A 22,999-nucleotide genomic window follows, 5' to 3' on the forward strand; every position below is an offset into this window, starting at 1 on the left:
GTTTGTACAGGGTTGAGAATTAATTTTCTTAATTAGTTGTTGCTGCAAATAGATGTTTTTATCCCAAAAATTTCTGTTCTGCATACTGGTTTGAAAATAAAAACACACAATGAATTCATTCTGTTTGGGTAATAGTGTATTTCTGGGCAGTCTCAACATGCTGCAGATGCTGAACAGAAATCGCACAGTTGGATGACTGTACAAAACATCTAATGATTTGTCCAGGCAGCTTCTTGCTCAATCTCATTCAATTCCCCTCCCTACTGCAGCCCACATGGTGCTTGCCAATGCAAGGCCCTTGAACTTCAGGGTAGCATTTTTGGATGGTCAAAGTGGACTTTTCCTTCCTTTTTCACCACAAGAAAAGCTGGTTGGATCCAACCCATAGGCTACCTCTCAAGAGACCTGCTTAAGGCAGCTTACAAAAAAATTAACAATAAAAATCAGAAATATTATCAACATTAAAGCCAGCTAGGAACAGCAACAGAGCAGGGTTAAAGCAAGGTCCAGCAGCACTAAAAAGGGCAATTAAAGAGTGTTCAGGAGACACACAGTCCCTAAAGGCAATAAAAGCATGGGTATGCCCTTCAGTTAAAAGTCTTGCTAAAAAGAATTTTTTTTTTGCCTGTTGCTTAAATAATTGGGGCCAGATTAGCCTCAAGTAAAGTTGACAAATTCAGCTTGGGAAATTTCTGAAAATTTGGGGACAGCTCCTAGGAAAGGCGGAGTTAGAAGAGGGGGGGGAGCTAAATAGGGATGTGATGTCATAGCATCTACCTTCCAAAGCTGCCATTTTCTTCATGCAGTTTGGAGATCCATTGTGATTCTGGAAGATCACCAGGCTCCACCTGGAGGTTGGAACCCTAATCTTAGGGGATTGATATTCTGATGAGGTGCCACCAGTAAAAATCAGTAGTAATCCAAGCTGGATGTGACCAGAAATTGGTTCACTGCAGTTCATGCTTTTCAAGTTGTGGTCATAGAGGGTAGATCAGTCAAAGCTTATAGAAGCTGCTACATACTACAGAAAAGGCAAAAGAATAAAAAATTCAGCAGCTGCTTCTGTAATGTTTCCAAAATACAAGAAATCAAACTGATAATATCATCATTACTGTCTACTGCCCCCTTCTTTATTTATGCAGCGGCTGTGTGGTGTAATGGTAAGTACGCCAGACTACAGAGACCTGAATTCAAATCTCTACTCAGCAGTGAAACTTCAGTGACACTGGCATGTAAAAGAAAGCAACGAAGGCGCCAGGTGAGCCTCAAGGGAAAGTTATCAAGCAATATAACTCTCATCATAACAAACTGTTTCTATGTTCGCTCTCCCAGTTTCCTTTGCCCTTATTAAATGAAACCTATCTTACAATTCCCTCCCTCACAAAGTAAAATCATATTGACTCAGGGGGGGGGGGGTAGTTGGGTCGAACACATGAAGTTAGTTGCCTTATAGTGAACTAGTCCCATGGTCTATCAGGGTCAGTCTTGACTACTCGGACTGGCAGTAGATCTCCAGGGCAGCTCCAGGTTGTGGTTTTCCCCATCAGCTGCTACTTGATCCATTTAACTGAAAATGCCATGGATTGTATAAGGACTGGGGAGCGGGTGCAAAGTTCTACCACTGAGCTAAAGTGTCACAAGACTCCAGTTCATTTTGGCTGCAAGAGGCTTACACATTTTCATTCTAGCATAAGCCTTCATGAACTAGAGCCTAAGTCATCAGATGCATACAGTGGAGTTTTTCTAGGCAGACACTTACATTACGAGTGGACTGCAAGTGGGGCACAAGTGAACAGGGAGGAATACATGTGAGTCTGTTCACTTGCTGTCATGATCTGGCTGTGCCAGGAAGGTCTAGCAAGGCTTCAGAAGCCTGTTAGCAGTGGGGGTAGGCCTGCCTACGATTCCCAGGAGCCCCTGGACCATTTTGGTGCCCTTTTTGGCCAATCAGAACACAGGGGGCTGGTGCTATATAAGTCTGGGAGGAAAAAGCCTGGAGTTCTTTCTCCCAGGGAGCAGGCTAGAGGAGGTCTCTGCTAGGGGGAGAGGCCCTCATCCAGGTAGGGTGAGAAGACAGGCCTGGCAGGCAGAGGGACAGGGAGTTCAGTTGTGCTACGGCCTTTTGTTTATTTTGCTTTCACCCATCTATTGTTGCTAAGGCACCTTGCTTGCTTGTTTGATACTAACTGACCTCCTTGTAAATAAACTCTTTTCTTTGTTGTTACTCTGCTGGGTCTTCACGCCTGTTTATTGGCCAAGCTACAGAGGTCAGAAGGGTTGGGAGGGTACTCTGGGCCTTCCTAAGGGACCCTAAATCCCAGAGTGGTGACAGCATAAGGTGGCTCACCCCACCTGAGGCATGACACTTGCCATTCAAGTGTAACTTATCACTTCTAGCTTGGCCTGTCTCGGGTTCAGATCCCCACTCTGTCATGGAAGCCTGCTGGGGGGCCCTGGGCCAATCACACACTCTCAGCTGAAACCACTTTTCAGGATGGTTGTTGTTAGGGTATTCACCCCCCAGATCTCCCAAGTTGGAGCTGGCAACCCTAGTTGTTGTGAAGATAAAATAGAGGCAGGAAAAATGTTGCAAGCTGCTTTGGGTCCCCATTGGGGAGAAAAGCAGGGTCTAAACATATCTAATTAAATAAGTAAGTTGCATTGTTCACTTGGTTTAAGAGATTTATTATGGCTTAGAGCTGAATTACACTAGCTGAATTACACATATACAGTATGTGATTGCACTTATACGTGTTTCCCCCGTTACTTTCCTGTTCACTTGCAAACTTCAACCATATGGCTGTTGATCCTGTGTATGGACTGGCACGGGTTTCCTCCCTGTTCCTCCGAGATAAGGCATGGTAATCCATGATGCACCTTCTCTTTGCACATGCTCAAATCTTCCTTGGCAGTACAGAGCAAATTCAGCAAAATCCACCCATTGTTTCCAATGAGAAACATGATTTGGTGTTTCTGGGGGCCCGGGGGTGCCATTTTTAGACTGATTTGTACCAAATTTGCGGAGGATCTACTCCTAACTGTCCTATAACTACTTCCCAAGTTTAATGAAGATTGGACTTTAGGGGACCATTTATGCGCCCCCCCTAAAGAAGGTGCTCCCAGCCACCTCCAATCTCCATTATTCCCTAAGGGGAAAACTAGGGTAGCTAACTGGGAGGCTAGGGTGGCATTTTGCAAGCAAAATTCACCAAATTTGTAGGGGACCTAGTTCTAACTGTCCTCTAAAGACCCCCTGTAGTTTCAGATCATCCTTGAACATGCGTGCATGTGTTGGGGTATGAGAAAAAGTGCCAGCAAGTGCCATTTGATACAGGATTGCCTAGAGCTGCCAGGTCTCCCAGATTATTGGGAAACCTCTTGCTGGCAGCTCTCTTCCCTTGCTGCTGCTCGATGGAACAGTGGGAGGAAAGGTGGGGGGTCACTGGTGGCAGTGACTAGACATGGGCACAAACAGCATTACAAACAGAAAAAACCCACGAACAGCCCAATCTGCTGTTCGCGAGCAAGCCCCATCCTAAACGAAGAGGTGGTTGTTAAAAGCCTTGTTCGTTGCCTTCGGCAGCCCTTTGGCAAGCCAGACAGTCTGATGCCTGCTGCAATCAATCCCCTTGGCAACCAGAGGGAGGGACTGAATTCTGTCTGAACTCCTTCTGGCTTTCCTTCTGGCTTTAACCCTTCAAAGTACTTCCAGCAGAGAGTCCCATTTTTGCCGCTGTGAAGAGAAAATGACAACAAAGGGGAAGACCCATGCATCATGCCTTTCCCGGGGTGCAATCTCTCTGAAACTTGAGGGGTCTTCAGAGGACACTGAGGACTATGTCCCCTGCAAATCTGGGGGTATTGGACATTGGGAAGGTCAGTTTGTAACCCCTCAAAGTAGCTTTCACCAGAGAGTCCTGTTTTTGCCACTGTGAACCGAAAATGACAACTAAGGGAAGGAAGGACCCATGGATCATGCCTTTCCCGGGGTGCAATCTCTCTGAAACTTTGGGGGTCTTTGGAGGACAGTGAGGACCATGTCTCCAGCAAATTTGGTGGGTATTGGACATTGGGAAGGTCAGTTTGTAACCCCTCAAAGTAGCTGCCTTCCAACAGGCAGTTCTGTTTTTGCCACTGTGAACAGAAAATGACAGCAAAGGGGGGGGGGACACATGGATCATGCAATCTCTCTGAAACTGGGGGGGGGATCTTTAGAGGACAGTGAGGACTAAAGGGGGAGAGCCATGGATCATGTCTTTCTCGGGGTGCAATCTCTCTGAAACTGGGGGGGGAGTCTTCAGAGGACAGTGAGGACTAAAGGAGGAGAGCCATGGATCATGCCTTTCCCAGGGTGCAATCTCTCTGAAACTGGGGGGGGGGGTCTTTAGAGGACAGTGAGGACTAAAGAGGGAGAGCCATGGATCATGCCTTTCTCGGGTGCAATCTCTCTGAAACTGGGGGGGGGGAGTCTTCAGAGGACAGTGAGGACTAAAGGAGGAGAGCCATGGATCATGCCTTTCCCAGGGTGCAATCTCTCTGAAACTGGGGGGGGGGTCTTTAGAGGACAGTGAGGACTAAAGAGGGAGAGCCATGGATCATGCCTTTCTCGGGTGCAATCTCTCTGAAACTGGGGGAGTCTTCAGAGGACAGTGACCACTATATCCCCTGCAAATTTGGTGGGTATTGGACATTGGGAAGATTCTCCCGGGTGCGAGAGGGACGGGGGGAATCTCCCAACCTCTTTTGCACTGGGCAGGCAGCCTGGCTGTTTGACTGCTCTCCCAGCCCTTTAAACTATCAGCTGGCCATCAGCAGTGGGAATTCCCCCCTGCCGCCTGCCAGCTGATAGTTTAAAGGGATCTTTAAAGGGCCAGGTAAGTGGTTTTGAGGGGAGGGGGGCTAAGTGAGGGGGGTTTGGGGGTGGGGGTGGTTCTGGCCCCCACGAACAACAAACAATGAACATATCTGGGAACAGTTCATGTTTGTCCATGTTCGTTGTTCGTTGTTCGTGGATGGCACCAAACATCGAACAGGGTGTTCGGGTTTTCCCCCCTGTTCGTGCCCATGTCTAGCGGTGACACAGTGACATCACGTCTGGCATAACCCAGAAGTAACATCACCATATAGAGGAGATGCTGTAGAATTTGCCCCCAAACCTATGGTAAACCATAGAGTTTTGGACAAATGCTAGAGCATCGCTCGTACACAGTGATGTCACTTCTAGGCTGCACCAAAAGTGATGTCACTCCCAAATTGCACCCAAAGTGACATCACCATAACACTGCCAATGTCAGGATGTTGCCAGAGAGGGCTCCCCCAGCTGGTGAGTCTGTCAGCCTCAGACTGGCAATCCAACAACAACCTGACCAAAAACAGGTCCTACCCCTTTAATAGAGGCTTAATGGGATGTTATTTACCAGGTGATGATATTCACCTCTGTGTCATAAAACACATCAGCTGCTCACTTCCACACACTGAACACCTTTTAAAAAGAAAGTTTTTCTCCAGGCCAGTTGGCAACCTTGAGCTTACAAAGTGGCTGGCAGGCAAACCTGTGAGAGGGTCTCATTGGTTGTGGAAGTGAAACTCTGGAACTGTCTTCCCAGAGATACTTGCCTGTGCCCATTTCTTACCATCTTTTGCCAGTGGCTGAAGACTTTTTTGTTTCATCCAGAGTTTCCTCGGTGTTCCCTCTTTCCTGCCCTATTTTTAATTGTTATTTTTATTTATGTGTATTTTATTGCATTCCAAGTGTATTTTAACTTGGTTTTATTTATGTGAACCATGTGTTTTTATTATATGTGTTTTTAATCTCTTAGCCACTTTAGTGGTGAGGTATAAATTCTGTAAATAAATAAATGAAAAATGCCAATACAGTCTTTCCCAGTTAAATTGTTGGTGTACATCTTGTTGTTCACACACAAAAATAGATATTATTTGTTCTTCTTCTTTCTCTTTTTCTATTCTTCCCTCCCTCCCTTACTTTCTTTTTTTCTCTCTGCCCTTTTTATTGGGGTTTTATTCTTATTAATAAAACAAAGTATTTATAAAAAATAGATATTAGGATTAGGGTTGCTGTGCATGGCAACCCTGATTAGGAGAAATTTACAGATAATTGATAAACTATAGAAAGCCTGAAACAGAAGAAAACACAGTTGCCGGCTATCTAAACACTTACTCAAATCTCTCTGAGCATTTCCCCACCTGCTGGTGTTCTGGCATACTCCTTTGGCACCTGTATTTACAGGTCTCTAGAGGACAGGAAATTTCTTTTGGAGACTGATTAAAAATGGTGAGTCTACTCAAAACTCCACCAAAGGAAGGTTCAACCAATAAGATCTTACTGTAGCATTACTGGGTGTTTTGTTCATGGTATCAAAAAATGTAGGCATCCTGGTCTTGCAGCTGTAATGGAGAGCCAAGCTGTAAAACCAGGACGCCTACATTTCCCATCAAAACTTGAGGTAAGCTGACAAGTGTCCAACCTGTGTAAGGCGTCACTTGTAGCTTGGCTCTCAGTATTGTCTACTCAGAGTCAGGTTGAGGTCTTTTGCATCACCTAAGTCTGACCCTTTAACTGGATGTCCTGGGGACTGAACCTGGGAACTTCTACATGCACAGTAGAAGCTCTCCCATTGAGTCATGCCCCCTCCCAGGTCTCAGTCTGGCAAACCACTATTCCACACTGGCCCTCATATTTTAGCACATTGTGGTGGTTAAATATGCCCCCTTTCATTTTTTAAAAAAATTGGTATGTCAAAGTTCTGCTGTACATTAATCATTGGATGATTCCCAAATATCCATCAGAGATTAAAACATGGAAGACATCTTTCATCTTTCATACTTTTTCTCTTATGTACCCAGTTTTCATGATGCACTTCTTTTGGATTGGCACTTCTGCTGGATTGGCCAGTTTTCAGCATGGAAACATGATGTTGCATTTGCCAATTTGCTTAAATATTTAGGGCTGACAAACAGCAGGAAACATTCCTTGCTTCATAGGGCAATCTATTTTTTGGGTGGGATTATTTTGCCAAGGGGCAAATTGTTATTTTGGGTCTGAAGACAAAAAATACGCAAGTGTGGAAGGAAAGCAGATTTATTAAATCTCTCCAGTAAAGTACAGGATATAAATAAATAAATGGAAAAGCAACAGAGAACAGATACAGAATTTATGCTTACGTCCCTATTGCTGTAGGGAACCCCTGGAGACAACAGGCGAACCCCTGGATTTGGTCGGCTGCATGGTGCTATCTGCAGTTCAGCCCATACTGAGGTTCAATGGGGGAGGAGGATTCTAAGACTTATATAGATACTAATACTTGTTTTCTCCTAACTGTCTTCAAAGGAAGCATGATTTATTCAAGGCCAACTGATAAGCAGTGCATATGGCAAGCATCCAAGACAAAGAGTGCTCTTATCCTCTCTAAAACACTCGTACCAGGTGCTAATCTAAACACCCAACTCCTAAATGCAATAGCATGACACTATGTTTAGACAAATGGACATTAAAGTGAAAAACAAGATCCTTACGAGAAATACACTTAACATCGGCAGAAAGGAAAGTTCAGGCTTGATCTGAAACTGGGCAGAAGATGGAGGGACTGTGGCACATCACTCACTACTTAAGATTACAATACAACTACAGGGATCCAATCAGCATTTTGACTGGTGAAAAAAGGGAGGACCCCCCCCTTCAACTAATCACAAAGACTATATTGGGGATTATGGAACATGCATGGACAAAAGCCACATGTAACTGGGGCTGGATTAAGCAGTGGAACTGAGTGAAATTAAATGATAAAGCTAGTTGGATCCAACCTCTGATATGCCATCTAAACTTTACCCAGGATCATGCAGAGAGTGTAAATAGATCCTAGTTAAACCCAAGGATAAGTTCACATAACATAATATGGTCTTCAGATCTATATGCTAACAACGGATAGATCCAGATTAATTGTGCACCTTTTTCATATTATATGTCACTAATAAAAAACTTTGATCCTAGCTAACTATCTTGAGTGCTTTCAACTTGAGGGGTCCATTGAACACACGGTTCTTTTATAAGTTCCTGTTACAGCAAATGGTATACAATACATTCACAGAAAGGTCATCATTGACTTGTGCACAAGACTTGTACACAATTCATGAATACCTTTCTTCTCCCGAGTTCACTTTAATTCTACGCTTGAAAGGTCTTGCATATACATAAACAATGACTTTTCTGTATTGTACGCTATTTGCTTTAAAAAGCACTTTAAAAATAATTTTTAAGTGAACAAGCAAAGAAAGGTGTTGATTTTTTGATGAGACTGGATGTCCATCTTCATGCTCAATTGACCCTTTAATCTAAAAGATTAAGTGGTGGTGCGCAAAGAACAGATTGGTTTTTGGTACTTCCTAAAGTACACAAGTTAACTACATTCTTTCTGCAAATGTATTGTATGCTAGTTGCTTAAATAAACAATTTGTGTGTAGATGCCAGAGATTTGCCTCCAGCTGTCCATTTCCTTGCTGCATTCACTTTTCTGCTGGTGAAAAAGGAAGATGAGGTCCCCCTCTGACCAATGAAAAGGGCTATGTTGGGGATCATGAGACGGTATGGATGAAAGCCGTATGAGATGTGGATTGTAGTAAGAAGGAGAACTGGGCGAGATTGAGCAAAACAACTGGCTGGATGAAATCCACACTCCTTAAATAAAGAGGAACTCTTTGTGAACTTCTGGTTTTCCCCACAGTCTAGATCAAATATGAGACAAGGTCATCGGCCAGTCATAAGCAGAATTACACCCTTCTAAATCTATTAAAGTCAATGGGCTTAGAAGGATATAACTCTGCTTAGGATGCCAATGTTGGAGCAGTTTTGTATTTCGCATGTCAATTATCTTGAGTCTTAATTTCTTTTAAAAGTTAGCATATTTCTAGCCCCCAGGACAGGGCAAAAAACCTCACCAATGAATCAGCAATATCCTGGCAGTATTAGAAGAAGGAACACTGGTGGTTTTCTGTAATCAGATGTTAGGTAAGAAGTGGGATCATCATGAGTAAAGATAAGACTCATAATGGGCAAAATACACGAAGCAGTGCCAAATTTCTCTAGTAATCAGCAGAAAAAGAGGCTTTCAAGGGGAGGAGGGGGAAGTTTTTTTAAAAGTTCCTGCATTGCTTATCATTGGGGCTTGTGCTCATTGCAGTCCTAGTTATATCTGTTCTTTAGAACCATTTTGGCTTTTGTTTTAAACCTCAGTGGTTTGTGCAGCAATAGGAAAAAAAGTCAACAGGAAAAAAAATGCGGGGTCACATATCATGTGGAAGACAGGAGGTCTGCCGCTCACAAAACAAGTGTTGTCTGGGGGAGACTGGAAGGGGAAAAAAGGCCCTACAAAAGGGCCTGCCCCCTGTCCTGCCCTGGATCCACCACCCAAAGGAGGGAAAGAGGGAGAAAGAGCCTGCTCAGCCAGCCCCATGTCGTAGAGCTTGGCTGGATGTCTCCTTTGCTGTGCTGTGCGGGGCTGGGGCATCCTTCTTCACACTGCATGGGATGAGGCTGGGCCAGGCATGTCCTTCCTCATGCGAGGTGATGGCCATCCATCACTTGGGGCCAGGGTAGCTCCAATAGGGGGCAGGCCTCACAAGGACAACAACCCACTGGAACTTTTCCTGGTGGCCTGAATGGCCAGTCTGCCTTAGGTGCCCTTCTCTCTAATTTATGTAATCCACTTTTATTCCACTGTCTGTTATAGATACTGCATATGCAAACTAGCTTAGGGGGCAATTTTTATCAAATCAGTTCCACGTGGGGGCCTTCAATTCCTTGTCGCACTGGGAATGACCTCATTCCTGGCACGACAAGGAAGTCCTCCAGAGCATGCGTGCACAAGGTAAGATCCCCCTGCATGCATGCCCCTCCATGCTCTCCATCCCCTGGTTTGGGCCCCAGGGGATCTAGCAACGCTAGTCCTGAAGCACATTCAGTTAGTAGGGTTGCCAGGTCTCCTTACTCTCCTGTTGGGAGGGGGACCCATCACTTACCTGCAGCTTCTTCAGGCCAATATGGGCCCCCAAACAGGCTGAACTGGGCCGTTGCAAAGCCCAGGAGCACTCCTGGGGCATGCGCCATGATATCATTCCTGAGAGTGATGTTGTTGCGCTACGCTGGGAGTGTGGCCCGGGAGGCCCATTCTGGCAGCTGTTCCCCTGCTGGCCAGGTGAGTGGGGGGCCGGGCCTGGAGTGGGGGATCCCCTGCTCCCATTGGGGGAACAGCAACCCTAAGTTATTGGCATTTTGGTTTCCTCAACCTTTTAGTTTAGTTAATTCGCACAGACTAGTCCTCCAAATATGTAGAAACTTCCACTTTGGATATGAAGCCTTGGTTTTTTTTAACTTATACAAACTACTCCATTTCCTGTCAGTTATGACTTTATGATGCTTTTTACCACCAATAGCCAAGGGCCAGCCTCCACGATGAGAGGAAAATTCACATATGATTGTGGGTATGCACAGATATTGGGGGGGGGCAGTGTTTTGATGGCAAAGTGATATGTGAAGGTACCTAGGCAGGTGTGATGATTGGAGCGTCCACACTTCCTTCCCTTTGTGTCCTCCTGTCAAAAAGGTGTGTGTTTGTGTGAGATGTGATTCAAACCCCCATTTGTGGAGCTCCCAGGGTGGCAGTTGTTGAAGGTTCCTACTGGGCATGCCACAGTCCCCCACATAGTGGAGGGTGCTGCGTTTCTTTTGTTTCTTTCCTTGTTCTGTTTCACGGGCAACTAGACATCAGGAATGCATTCCAGCATTGACAAGAGTTGGTTGCTTCCATATATAGCTAGCATGGGACGTGTGTTGGCATGCTGCTCCATGATTGGTGGGTGTGGAGATATTGCTACGGTCTCCAGCACTCTTGCTATGTTCCCAGCTCCTTAGAGTTAGGTTTTTATTGGGATTCCTTTTCTTTGCATAGGATAGCAACTAGCTATCCTGGTGCCATGCTGTTGTCAGCGATGCACTGGTGTTTGGGGTTTAGGACTGAGCTGTCAATCCTAAAGTCAGGAATGGCTAATTGAAGGTCCACAAAGAAAACAGATCTTTGTCTCTGAATGTCCTTAGCCAATAGTCAAAGTTTCTATGTTTGTTTTAAAGCCCCAACCAACCTCAAATATATCTGTTCCGTAACTGGGAATAGAGATCCGATTATGTGTCCAATTACACTTCCAGTTTCAAGATCACTATCTGAAATATCAAGTATCACCAAGGGTACGAAAGCTGGCCATTTGTGTCTTAAGTGATCTTTACCACCAGCGAGTGATTTTCATTTTAGCAAGTGATGTCTGAAAAGAGAACAGGACCAGAGAATGTGCAACTGGTGTTAAGCAGTGCAAATGGTAATATAGTATTAATATATTGTTTGCACCCTTATTTTTTGGTTATCATCTGATAGTACCCATAGAAACAATTGCAGTAGAGAAGGATGGAGGACCTGAAAGAACCACTCAAGGCAAGGAGGGGTTTTTCAGACATTACATTCCTCATGCTGTGACTATGCATATAGAACAAGCATGCTACACTTGATTTTCCCAATACGTGCAATTTCCATTTCTTCTGAAATGGCTAAAGTGTTGATTTTCTACCTCAGTTCTTATGTCCCAGACTGCAGTACACATGGCCTGAAGCTGGATTTTTTTGTGCATTGTCCCTTTCAAAAGAAATAGTAATTGTACATATCAGGAAGATCACATGTAGCACACCTGTTCTGTATGTACAGTCAAACTGAAAAGGGTTAAAGTAATGACTGATGAAAGAATCTACCATGATAGTAGTGCCTCATTTAAGAAATGCAAAGAGATAGGAATAACTGGGCAAGAGAAAGGATGATCAAAATAGAAAACAGAGAAATCATTGACTAATATTAGGGTAATTTGATAAGGAAAGTTAGGGTTATGTTACACCGCTCAGATTATTGTTTGTCATGTGCCTGTTTGAAAAAGTGGGTGATGATTCCTTATTTATTCAGATCCCACCGATTGTGAAATCATCAGATTTGTTATTGTGGGAGGGAGGAAGGAGTTGCCAAGTGAAGGGTATAAAGAGACTAAGTCAGTAACGTGTATTCCTCATGCCTGAGTCCTTCAAAGCAAAGACGGCCTCCATCATGAGGTTCCTCATATACAGCTGCGCTCTTTTGTCTTTCATCACTGCGGAAGGTAGGAAATGTTCTCTGGGTTATTTCTGGCTTGTTTACCTTAGTTTATCATTGACTTTTGCTTTCCACAGATCTCTTACAGCTGACCATTACCAGTGTAGGCTTTTAGTTTATGACTCTTTTAAAAACCAAAACGGACAGTTTTAAAGGGACATGACAGAGATATATAAAATCAATAATGTGAAGATACCATATCAGTACATTAAAATAAAATATATTATTTAGATCCTAGGATTTGGTGGAAGAGGTTCATAAGTTAATAATAAAAGCAAAAACTAGAAGAGAGTTTTCTAGCAAGCATGTCTTATTTATTTACTTAGTACTTTATTATCCTGCCTTTACTCCAAGGAGCTTAGGACAGCATGCATCAGTTGCCTGTTTTCTATGTTACCCCCACATCAGCCCTGTGAGATGAGTGAGGCTGAGAGTATGACTGGCCCAAGGTCATACTGAAGGCAGGAGCACACCCAGGAGTGTGCTTCCCCTTTGCTACCTGGCAACCAACCTGGGTTCCCCTGCAGACAGCCCTGGCTGGCCTCCTCCACGTGATCTGATTTACCAAAAGAAGTTTAGAAACAAGAAATGTACTTATTCTCCATGCTAATACAAGATTAGCAGTTTTCCATGGAAAGATAGTATAGAAAAGTTAGCTCTTTGACTCACACTTTCTAACAGATATTCCTCTCCTGTTTAACTAAATGGAGCTACAAATGAACTCAAGGCTGGTCCCCAACCTCCCATCAAACTTTCAAGAGCTCCCAAATACAAACTTTGAAAATTTATCACTACAAGCACTTCAACATAGTGCCCATTTGTTTCAAATGAAGTAACTGCATTCCATACATTTTTGTCATATCATTTTTACTGAACACTTCATTAGTAATAAAAAGTATAAACAGCAATTCATTCATCAAAGTGAAAAATGTTGTACTCCTCTACCAAGAAAAAGTGAGCCAAAATAGATCGCCTTATTCCCAAATGAATGGAGCTTCTATTGCTTTGTTGCGTTTTCTCCTTAAGCAGGAAAAATAGCACCTCCTGGTGTCCAGGCTTGTTGAGCCACTTCTATTCCAACAATGGTAATCCTTGAAGAATGCAGAGTCTAGCTCTCTAGAATACTTTCTAATAGGGTCAGACAACCCGTTATGCTGAAATACTGGAAATTTTTTTGGGTGTGTTCATGTAGCCCTGGAGAGTGTTTGTATTTCCTTAGAACATGGATGATGGATAAATGGATGCTTAGCATTTTCCATCTGCGATGTTTTCCTGATTTAAATGTGCCTCTTCCCCTGTGATGGCTGTTAGTCCCAGCAGGGGGCAGGGAAGATCTGAGTGTTTGTGGATTCCGGACACATTGTTCCCATAGAACCCGAATACATGAAACTTGCCTGTGCTGAGTTTATCAAGGACAGTATTTTCTAACATTGTCTCTCTGGGGTCTCAGGTAGAGATCAGGTAGAAATCATTCTAAAGGGAGAAGCCAGGCACTGAGCCTTGGACCTTCTGCACGTAAAACAGATGCTCTACCACAAAGCCAGAGCCTCTTCTCCTGGCACTAACAGAACTTCTGTATTTCAGGACAACGTGCAAATAATATGGGGCCCTGTGTCTTCCCTTTTATTTACAAGGGTAAGACTTATTCCTCATGCACAACAGCTGGGGACTCAGCTGGGAAGCTCTGGTGCTCTCTCACCAGCAACTATGATGAGGATTCCAAATGGACATACTGTGATGCATCAGGTAGGAAAAACTGAGGTGCTAAACGGAGGGTTTTTCTATCCCAAAGATCCTTACACACCCACCTGGTGTTCCTGCGCAATGGCATCCAATTCTCCTCCTTAGTACAGCTCTTGTCCTACCCGGCTTTTTCCCATGTAGGTCCCATGAAAACCAGCACAGCTTTTCGGGGTGGCCAAAGAAGACCTGTCGTCCCTTTTCTACAAACAGTAAAGGCTGTTGAATCCAATCCATTATATATCCCCTTTTGGTCACTTTAGGAAGGACCCAAGATGAAAAAGTTTGAGGAGCACTGACTGAATTTTGTAGAGAGTGCTTAAGAGAGTAGAATATTTTTGTGGTTTAAGATCAAGATGGGTTGCTGTGCTAGTCTGTCTGTAGCAGCGACTCACGAAAGCTCATACCCTACCACAAATGTTGTTAGTCTTATAGGTGCTACTGGATTCTTGTATTTTAAGGTTGTGCATTTCTTTGTATAGATGTGGTATCTGGTCCATAAGGCTAGCTACGTGGCACATGACTCCTGCTCTTATCAGTAAAATGCAATTGAACTTGGTCTCACAACCATTGGGCACACCATTTCCACCTTTCTCTATGAATATGGCTTCTCTTACTTTCTCCTCTCCCTCCCCATTGTTCTTCCTCAGATCCCCAGCCATGCCACTTTCCCTTCATTTACAAGGGGAAATCCTACTCTGTATGCACCAAGGAGGGAAATGGAGATGGGCAACTGTGGTGTGCCACAACGGCCAACTATGACAACGACAGTAAATGGAAGGCATGTTCCCTTCATGGTAAGAGATGCAGTGGTGGAAAAGTATTCATTCTTCTATTTGAAGCTTTAAAAGAAAAATTAAGTTTCTCAGAAAATTATAGCAAACACCAACAAAAAGTCTGTCTCTTTCAAAGTTCAGATTTGATCAGGCAAACTGAAAGTATGGTGAAACACAATCAGGGCTTTTTTTCAGCAGGAATGTGGTGGAATGGAGTTCCGGAACCCCTTGAAAATGGTCACAAGGCTGGTGGCCCCGCCCCCTGATCTCCAGACAGAGGGGAGTTTAGATTGCCTTCTGTGCCTCTGTCTGGAGATCAGGGGGCGGGGCCACCAGCCATGTGACCATTTTATCCGAGGGCAACCCACTGAGTTCCACCACCTCTTTTCCCAGAAAAAAAGCCCTGAACACAAGTATTTTTCATATAAATATTACATGAATAACACCTGGCCTGTCTTTATCAAGAGCCCTGAAACTCTTTTTCCATTATGATAAATTATGCAGCTAAATTCAGCCTCTCCATATTCTGAATTTCCCATCACTCTAGAGTATCAAGGGAACTCCAACGGGCAGGCCTGCGTCTTCCCTTTTGCCTACAGGAACCGAACATTCTACACCTGCTCTGATGAACATTCGGTGAATGGGATATTTTGGTGTGCCACCACTGGAAGTTATGACAAAGACAGGAAGTGGAGTTTCTGTGCAGACACAAGTAAGATAACTGGGTGCTGTTTTAATAGATCATTCAAAGATAATAGAGGCCTAGCTTCATTAACTAAGGATTTATTACAAGCAAACATGGAACATAGTGGCAACAACTACAACTTCCCCTTAATTCTCTGATCTCTGACCAGAAGCTGCATAATCCAGTTCCTTGCTAACTAAATACTGTCTTTGTTGCAGTTCCCTCTGTTGGTCAGGATAACTATAGTCTAATGGGATCTGCAATGTAAACATGCAAGGCTCAGGTAATGTTTGTGTGTTATGTGCCATCAAGTTGCTTCCGATTTATGGTGACCCTATGAATTAACAACCTCCAAAATGTACTATCATTAATAGCCTTGCTCAGATCTTGCAAACTGGCTTCCATTTGGCTGCCACAATAATAATAATTTAAAAAAACCCTGAAAAGGTCAGTACATTTCATTTAGTAAAATTTATGATGCCTTTTTGGCTCATTGAAGCACCCAAAGTAGCTAGTAATCCATATAATACAACTATATTCAAAAACATAAAAACCACAACAAAACAATAGAACAGGTCACTCTCATAGTTCAAATGTCTTCCAGAATAATACAAAAAAATTAGAGTTTTAAGGTGGCTGTGGAAGACCTGAAGAGATGATGAACTCTCTTCTTGAATGTATATTAAGGGCCAAGCTACAAGGGACGAATGACACAGGTTGGACACGTGTCAGCTTCCCTCAAGTTTTGATGGGAAATGTAGGCATCCTGGTCTTGCAGCTTGGCTTTCCGACTGCTGTCCAATGGACTTTTCAACTGTCACTTGTCCAACATTCCGCCAAGCTGCCTACATTTCCCGTCAAAACTTGAGGGAAGCTGACAAATGTCCAACCTGTGTCATTTGTCACTTGTAGTTTGGCCCTATGAAAAGGATTAGGGTTATTGTCAGTAGATTCGCTGCCATAGACGGCAATTGAGAAGAAGGGCTGGTGCTTTTACCCTGCTGCCCTTGCTGTTTAAAACTTTGAATTAACCAAGCCTTGACAGGGCAAAGGCTCCAGAAGGGGAGACGCCAGAGGCAGCTGAGGGCTGTGATAGAGTCCATCTCCTCCCAAGCGATCTCAGCTGGCTCTGTCTTTCAAAACTACGCTTCCTGGCTAACATTGCATCTCCTGACACATGAAGAACACATGTCAGATGTCTTGTGTAGAGAGACTCACATCATGCTGATCTGGTCCTCAAGGGAAAGCTGAGTCCTCAAGGGGAAGCTGATCTGGTCCTCAAGGAGCTCGGTGAAGAAGAATCCATTCCCCGAGGTTTGCTATCTTCACCATGCCTGTCTCCCAGTGCCATCGTCAGTAGAGTTGCACTGTTCTGAATCCATTGAAGCCAATAGGTTTGAAGAGAGCATCGTGGCATAAGATTGTCCTGCTGGAGTATAAACCTACAAGCAAGGACTGAGCTTCTTAATATTCCTCCCACATAGTAATCTGAGGCACTTTAGGTGATACAATATGTATCAATAGTAATTACTAATAGTTATTATAAAGAATTAAGGGAAATAACAAGAAGAGATGAAAAAGTTAACAACAACAACAACATTTGATTTATATACCGCCCTTCAGGACAATTTAACACCCACTTAGAGCAGTTTACAAAGTATGTTATTTTTATCCCCACAACAATCACCCCATAGGTGGGTGGGACTGAGAGAGCTCTGGAGAGCTGTGACTGACCCAAGATCACCCGACTGGCTTCAAGTGGAGGAGCGGGGAATCAAACCTAGTTCTCCAGATTAGAGTCCCATCACTCTTAACCACTATACCAAACTGTCCATGAAAGCCATCTCCTAATATAATTGGATTATTAACACATAACATCCAACCCTTGATGCTTTACAGGAGAGAAGGGTGGAGAAGGCACCTCTCCAGAATCCTTTGTAACAGGGTGAGACTACGTATTACACTGAAGTACTGGCTTTCTTTACTTATGTTAAGGAGCGAGTAGGTTTGTATTTTCTTAGAGCATTGATGATGAGGAAATGGATGCTTAGCATTTTCCAGCTGTGATGTTTTCCTCATTTAAATAGCTCCTCTTCCCCTGCGATGTCTGTTAGTCCCAGCAGGGGGCAGGGAAGATCTGAAAATCTGTGACAGGATTTGGAAACATTGTTCCCATGAAACCTGAATATATAAAATTTTCCTATGATGGGTCTGACCATTAGTCTATCAAGGACAGCCTTGTCTAGAAAAAGCTCTCCAGGGTCTCAGGTAGAGATTGTAACATGATCTGATCTTTTTAAACAGAGATGCCAAGGATTTTCCATAGAAAATGCTCTCCCATAAAGCAACAGCTTCATTCCTTGGAACTGACCAGTCTTCCTCCTTGTTTCCTACAGGACAACGTGCAAATAATATGGGGCCCTGTGTCTTCCCTTTTATTTACAAGGACAAGATTTACTCCTCATGCACAACAGCTGGGACAAGCTCTGGGAAGCTCTGGTGCTCTCTCACCAGCAACTATGATGTGGATTCCAAATGGACCTACTGTGATCCCTCAGGTAGGAAAAACATGGTAGTAAAAAAGGAAGGCAAAGCTTAATGGTTATCTGATTAGTTAGGGATGCTCATCTGTTTTGTGGTGCTGGAATAGTTTTGCCTGCTTACTGGTTTATAGAGTTAGAGGAGCAATCCTGTTTGCTTATATTCATTCATGCATACCCCGTTATTAAAATATGAGGTTGGCACCCTTTGGAGGAGTGCATGGGCCACAGAGGAAAGTGCAAACTCATCTTCTTAGCATCAGAGACATAATGATGCAAACACCAGGGCTGCTTAGCTAAACACTGACACTACAGCTTGGAGAGAGGCAGGGAAGCTAAAGGAACTTCTGCCCACATGAGCTCTGGCCCAGGGCCAAAATATAGGATAGGTGTAACACAAATTGAGACATGGGTGCTCCACCCATGTGTGGCAATGACCCAACTCATTGTCACACATAGGATCAGTGCTTCTTACCTTGGAAGTGTTGTTTCTCCACTTAACTCCAAAAGCTGGGATGGGTGGGTGGGAGAGGGGCTTCAGGCTTCGCTCCCATACTGTTTTTGCCAGCAGAGAAGGCAGCAGGGGGACTGTTTGAGCCTGGAGCCAAAGGAAGGTGCAAACAGCCCCTCTGGGCCCATTTTGCTGGTAAAAATGACACAGGAGGGAAGACTGAAGCTCCTCCTCTTCCCTACCAGCATTTGGAGCCATGCAAAACAGCACAACACTTACAAGGTGCATTATACCGATCCTAAGTGTGACAAGTCAGGTCAAGAACCAGTGTCCTCACTTGTGTCACACGTATCCTGGATTTTGACTTTCAGCCTGCCTCCATTCTGACTGGGCCTGCTTTTAGCAGGGAGCTTGAAATGCCTGTTGTAGTCCTCTTCCAACTGCCAGAACACAATATTAAGACATTTCTAGGCTTGCCATCCCCTTGCCTGGGGTGGGGATTCCCCACTTACTGCCCCCACCTGCTGATCCCTGGCCCACCTCAGCTGGCTGGTGGGGAGGAAAGGCTCAGGGTGAAAGAATCACATGCATGTGTTCCCGTGCTCTCCCGTTGTGCTGGCAACAGAAAAGCTGCAAGGCTTGCTGAAGCCGAATTCAGCAAAAATTGCCTCCAAATGGACCATTATTGTTGAACTGGGCTTAAGCACAACCCATGGTTCCCCATTGTGCCAGAACGTGATGTTATTTTTCAGCATGATGAGGGAACTGTGGGCTGTGCCAAAGCCCTTGTCAGTAAAAATCACCCCTTTGGAGGCAATTTTTACTCAATGGGGATTTAGCACACTCCTCTTCATTTAGCACATCTTTTCCCAGCAAGACAGGAGAGCACTTGAGGTTAGTACCCCTCTTCCCCGCCCCCCCCTCCCCCCAGCCCTCTGAATCCCTGCCTTGGCCCAAGGGATCCCTGGCAAACCCAAAATATTTCTGTGGTGTAAGTTTGTGTGTTTCCTTATATAGATGTGGTGCCTGGTCCATAAGGGCAGCTGGGAGGCCCATGACTTTTGCTCTTATCAGTAAACTGCAATTGAACCTGGCCACACAACCACACTGTTTCCATATACCTTACTTTCTCCTCCCCCACCCCTGCCCTTTGCTTCCTCCTCAGAACACCTCCCATGCCACTTTCCCTTCATTTTCAAGGGGAAGTCCTACTCTGCATGCACCAGGGAGGGAGCTGGAGATGGACAATTGTGGTGCGCTACAACACCTGACTATGACAAGGACAGTAAATGGAAGGCATGTTCCCTTCAAGGTAAAAGATGCTGCTGTGGCAAAGTCTTAATGCCTTAATCATCCCAGCCCTTGAATCTTTCATCTTCTCTTTACTGTTTAACAAATCTCAGATAAATTCACCCTCTGCTTATTGTGGTTGTCTCACTAACTGTAGAGTATGGAGGAAACACTAATGGCTGTGCCTGTGCCTTCCCCTTCATCTACAAGAACCAGACGTTCTACACTTGTACCAACGAAGATGATAAGCAAGGGCGATTCTGGTGTGCCACAACTGAGAACTATGATAAGGATAAGCTGTGGAACTACTGTGCTGATACAAGTATGATAACTGGGTCTGCTATATTGGCAGGCAATGCTCAGAGGCCAAGCAGTGCTGCAAAAAGAATGCTGGATTTGAGCAGTGCTGAGCTAGAGTTTTATTATTGTTGCACTTTCTGTAATCAGAAAACAGTAATAGTATGTTTTGTATGATGCCAAAAAAAAGGAAGTATTGTCATGGCAGTGAGAGATGTTCTAGCCTTGAATGGTCAGTGATCTTTCAACTGGCTGGAAGTCCACCCTTAGTCTACCAGGGGTAATGCCTTTCATAGACTAGCCACATTACCAAGATTAGAAGGTTTAGCAAGCAGAACAAAGGCCAAAAGAGTCCCTGTACTGCTAAGCAGTTGACAGAAGTCAAGGAATTCAAGGAAATCATTTGCAATAAGGGAAATCAGCTGCAACAACCACAACAAATCCACCCATCAAATCTTCACCAATATTCTTTGGTTGCAATCCCATGATACATGGTCGTGAGCTAAAGCCATCCATGATATCTTGAAGCAGAAGTTACAGGTCTTTTGATTACTGTGTCCAGATCAGAGAAGCATTGTTGTTGTAAGAGTTAACCAGATCTCAATCTCTTCCCTACCCTATCTAGGACTAGATTCAAATCCTACAGGGCCATGTGTTTTCCCTTTCATCTTTGAAGAAGAGTTGTATTCATCCTGCACGACAGATGGATCACCTAATGGAAAACCCTGGTGTTCTCTCACCAGCAACTATGATATGAATCCCAAGAGGACTTATTGTGAGGCATCAGGTAAAAATCCTGACGACAGAGATGCAGGCAGAGCTTGTTATGCGGGCTTTTGGGTATTGTTTGCGGCAGTTATATGGGCAGAGAAGGCAGCTGGTTGTGAGCACATTCCATGTGATGGATCAGAAAGGCTTCCTTTTCCTACCAAGCTGATGTATTTGTTACAAAACGTGTGATCACGCTTTTACAGTCTTGCTCCTTCCTGCTTCTTTACTTTCTCTCAGTTTTTTCCATTCCATTCCTTACTCCTTTTTATTTCAGTTCCTTCCTTCCTTCCTCCCTCCCTCCCCTCTACAGTGTGGACATTGTTTTTTCCTCCATTTTATCTTCACAAAAATTCTGTGATGTTGATTTGACTGAGAGAGAGTGAGTGGCACAAAGTCACCCAGCAAGCATCCAGGGCAGAGTGGGAATTCAGACCTGGCTCTCCCAATCCCAGCCTGATACCATATTAGGTTTAGGAGGATGTGACTCTGCTTAATTTGGCACTGTTAGTTATTATGGCAAATACAATGTGCAATCCTGCTAAACTTTAAATGTAGACTGTCTGGAGGCCTGTGGTGGCTGTCAGCAACCCAGTTTTTCTCATTTCAGCTTCAAAAAGTTTTGGCTGTAGTTGTCCTACATGTGTACACCCAGCACACTATATATCAGTGGAAGTGTACATACGGAACATGTGCCTTCTTATGTGGTATCAATTTAAGGGTATCAATGTTAACAATGTGCATTAATAAAAGTAAAAAATTGGGCCAGTGATAGTTTGTTTCATTGGCCATATTTATGCTTCCAGAGGAGAAGATGGAGTTGAAATCACAATAGGAAGTGTATGGGGGATGGATAATAACTGACTTTCTGAATGTGGACACACCCTTTTATGTATGTCGATCCTGCTTCAGACAGACTGCTTGTAGGATAACATCTAGAAAGGTTCCCTTCTTTTAAATCTTCAGACCAATGGTTTCATGAGACCACTTGGCTGTTTGCAAGAGAAGGAGTTGCCTGATCACTCTTTGTGCTTTTTCCCCCAGGTGACAAGCTCCAGCTCACGGAAGACCCTGGTGATTCCACCGATGAACACTCACCATGACCCAGTGTTCATGTGGTTCTACCCTGTTCGCTTCATACTACACATTTTTTTCAGCTTGCCAGCTCAGCTTTGCCTCCCAAGCCCTCGTCTCTGTGTCTCCCACCATCAGACATGAGGTGGATAGTGCCCAGAGACAGGTCGTTTTCTGTGGAGGAACACTTTTGTGCAACACTCTTCTCCTTGGGGCTCACGTGCTCTCTTTTAAGCCAAAAGGCTTATTTTTGGCCAGGCTTTTAATTAACAGGTTGATCTTTTACCAGCACCAGCTTCTAGCCTGAGACCTGTTTTATGAGACTTGTTCTAAGTTGCTCATTTTTATGCTCACCTGGGTTTTTAATGCTGAGCTTTTAATAGTTTATCATTGTTAACTTCTATGGCATTTTACATTTCATTATGTTTTACTTTGCAAGTTGCCTCAAGTAAGTTCTCTGGAGAGGCAGCTCTGAAATTTTCTAAATAAATAAAGAAAATGAAACTCTCTCTCATAGTTGGGCCAGCTTTTGTTCAACCCTTTCTTCGGCTTATGATTCCGTATGGGTGTTGACTGTCTATGGATTCTTCAACACATCACAGATGAACAATAAGGGGAGGGGCTATAGCTCAGTGGTAGAACATCTACTTGGTATGCCGAAGATGTCAGGTTCAAACCCTGGCATCTCCAAGAATCAGGTTGTAGGTGATGTAAAAGACCTTTTCCTGAGGGGAGCTGCTGCCAGTATGAGTGGACAATACTGACCTCAATGGGCCATTGGTCTGATTCTAGTGAGTGGCAGTAGTTTGGAAGAGGAGTAAGATAAGAATTAAGATAAGAATTAAGTAGTAAGATAAGAATTAAGACTAGACAGAAACTGAGAAAGTGATTGTTTGAGTAAAATAGGTACAGGATAGAAATTACCTGAGTCAGTGGAAGCAGCAACATCTGGGGAACTCAGGTTGAAAAGCAGGTAGCAGATCCAGGGATCTGGTGCAAAGGGACAGGTTCCTTAATGTGGACATTGTGCTCCATGACAGAGGCAGAATAAGTACTTTACTTATCCAGTATTAGCTTTAGAACACACTTACCCTTGGGTACTGATGCTGCCAGTTAGATCATTGAATCCAGATGTATTAAATGAAGCCTGGTTCTTTGCCATAAGGAGTCTATAATATATTCCA

The 22,999-nt window shown here is 44.0% G+C and overlaps 1 protein-coding gene across 1 annotated transcript; it reads left to right on the forward strand.

The window, feature by feature from the left end:
- The first annotated feature begins 12,096 nt into the window (after window positions 1-12,096).
- On the forward strand, window positions 12,097-22,324 carry LOC129338415 (fibronectin-like). Its single transcript, XM_054992632.1, has 9 exons — window positions 12,097-12,201; window positions 13,779-13,940; window positions 14,585-14,731; window positions 15,258-15,422; window positions 17,792-17,953; window positions 19,552-19,698; window positions 19,834-19,998; window positions 20,599-20,760; window positions 21,786-22,324. The coding sequence occupies exons 1-9, from the start codon at window positions 12,114-12,116 to the stop codon at window positions 21,842-21,844; spliced, it is 1,257 nt and encodes a 418-aa protein (XP_054848607.1). The 5' UTR covers window positions 12,097-12,113; the 3' UTR covers window positions 21,845-22,324.
- The last annotated feature ends 675 nt before the right edge of the window (window positions 22,325-22,999 follow it).

Source organism: Eublepharis macularius, chromosome 12 (assembly GCF_028583425.1).
Source record: "Eublepharis macularius isolate TG4126 chromosome 12, MPM_Emac_v1.0, whole genome shotgun sequence".
Taxonomy (NCBI): Eukaryota; Metazoa; Chordata; class Lepidosauria; order Squamata; family Eublepharidae; genus Eublepharis; species Eublepharis macularius.

Excerpts from the sequence above, each read along its gene's own strand:
- LOC129338415 (XM_054992632.1), top strand. The coding sequence starts at position 12,114 with ATGCCTGAGTCCTTCAAAGCAAAGACGGCCTCCATCATGAGGTTCCTC. Across the intron at positions 19,999-20,598 it reads GAACTACTGTGCTGATACAA|GACTAGATTCAAATCCTACA; the intron begins GTATGATAACTG and ends TACCCTATCTAG. Across the intron at positions 20,761-21,785 it reads GACTTATTGTGAGGCATCAG|GTGACAAGCTCCAGCTCACG; the intron begins GTAAAAATCCTG and ends TTTTTCCCCCAG.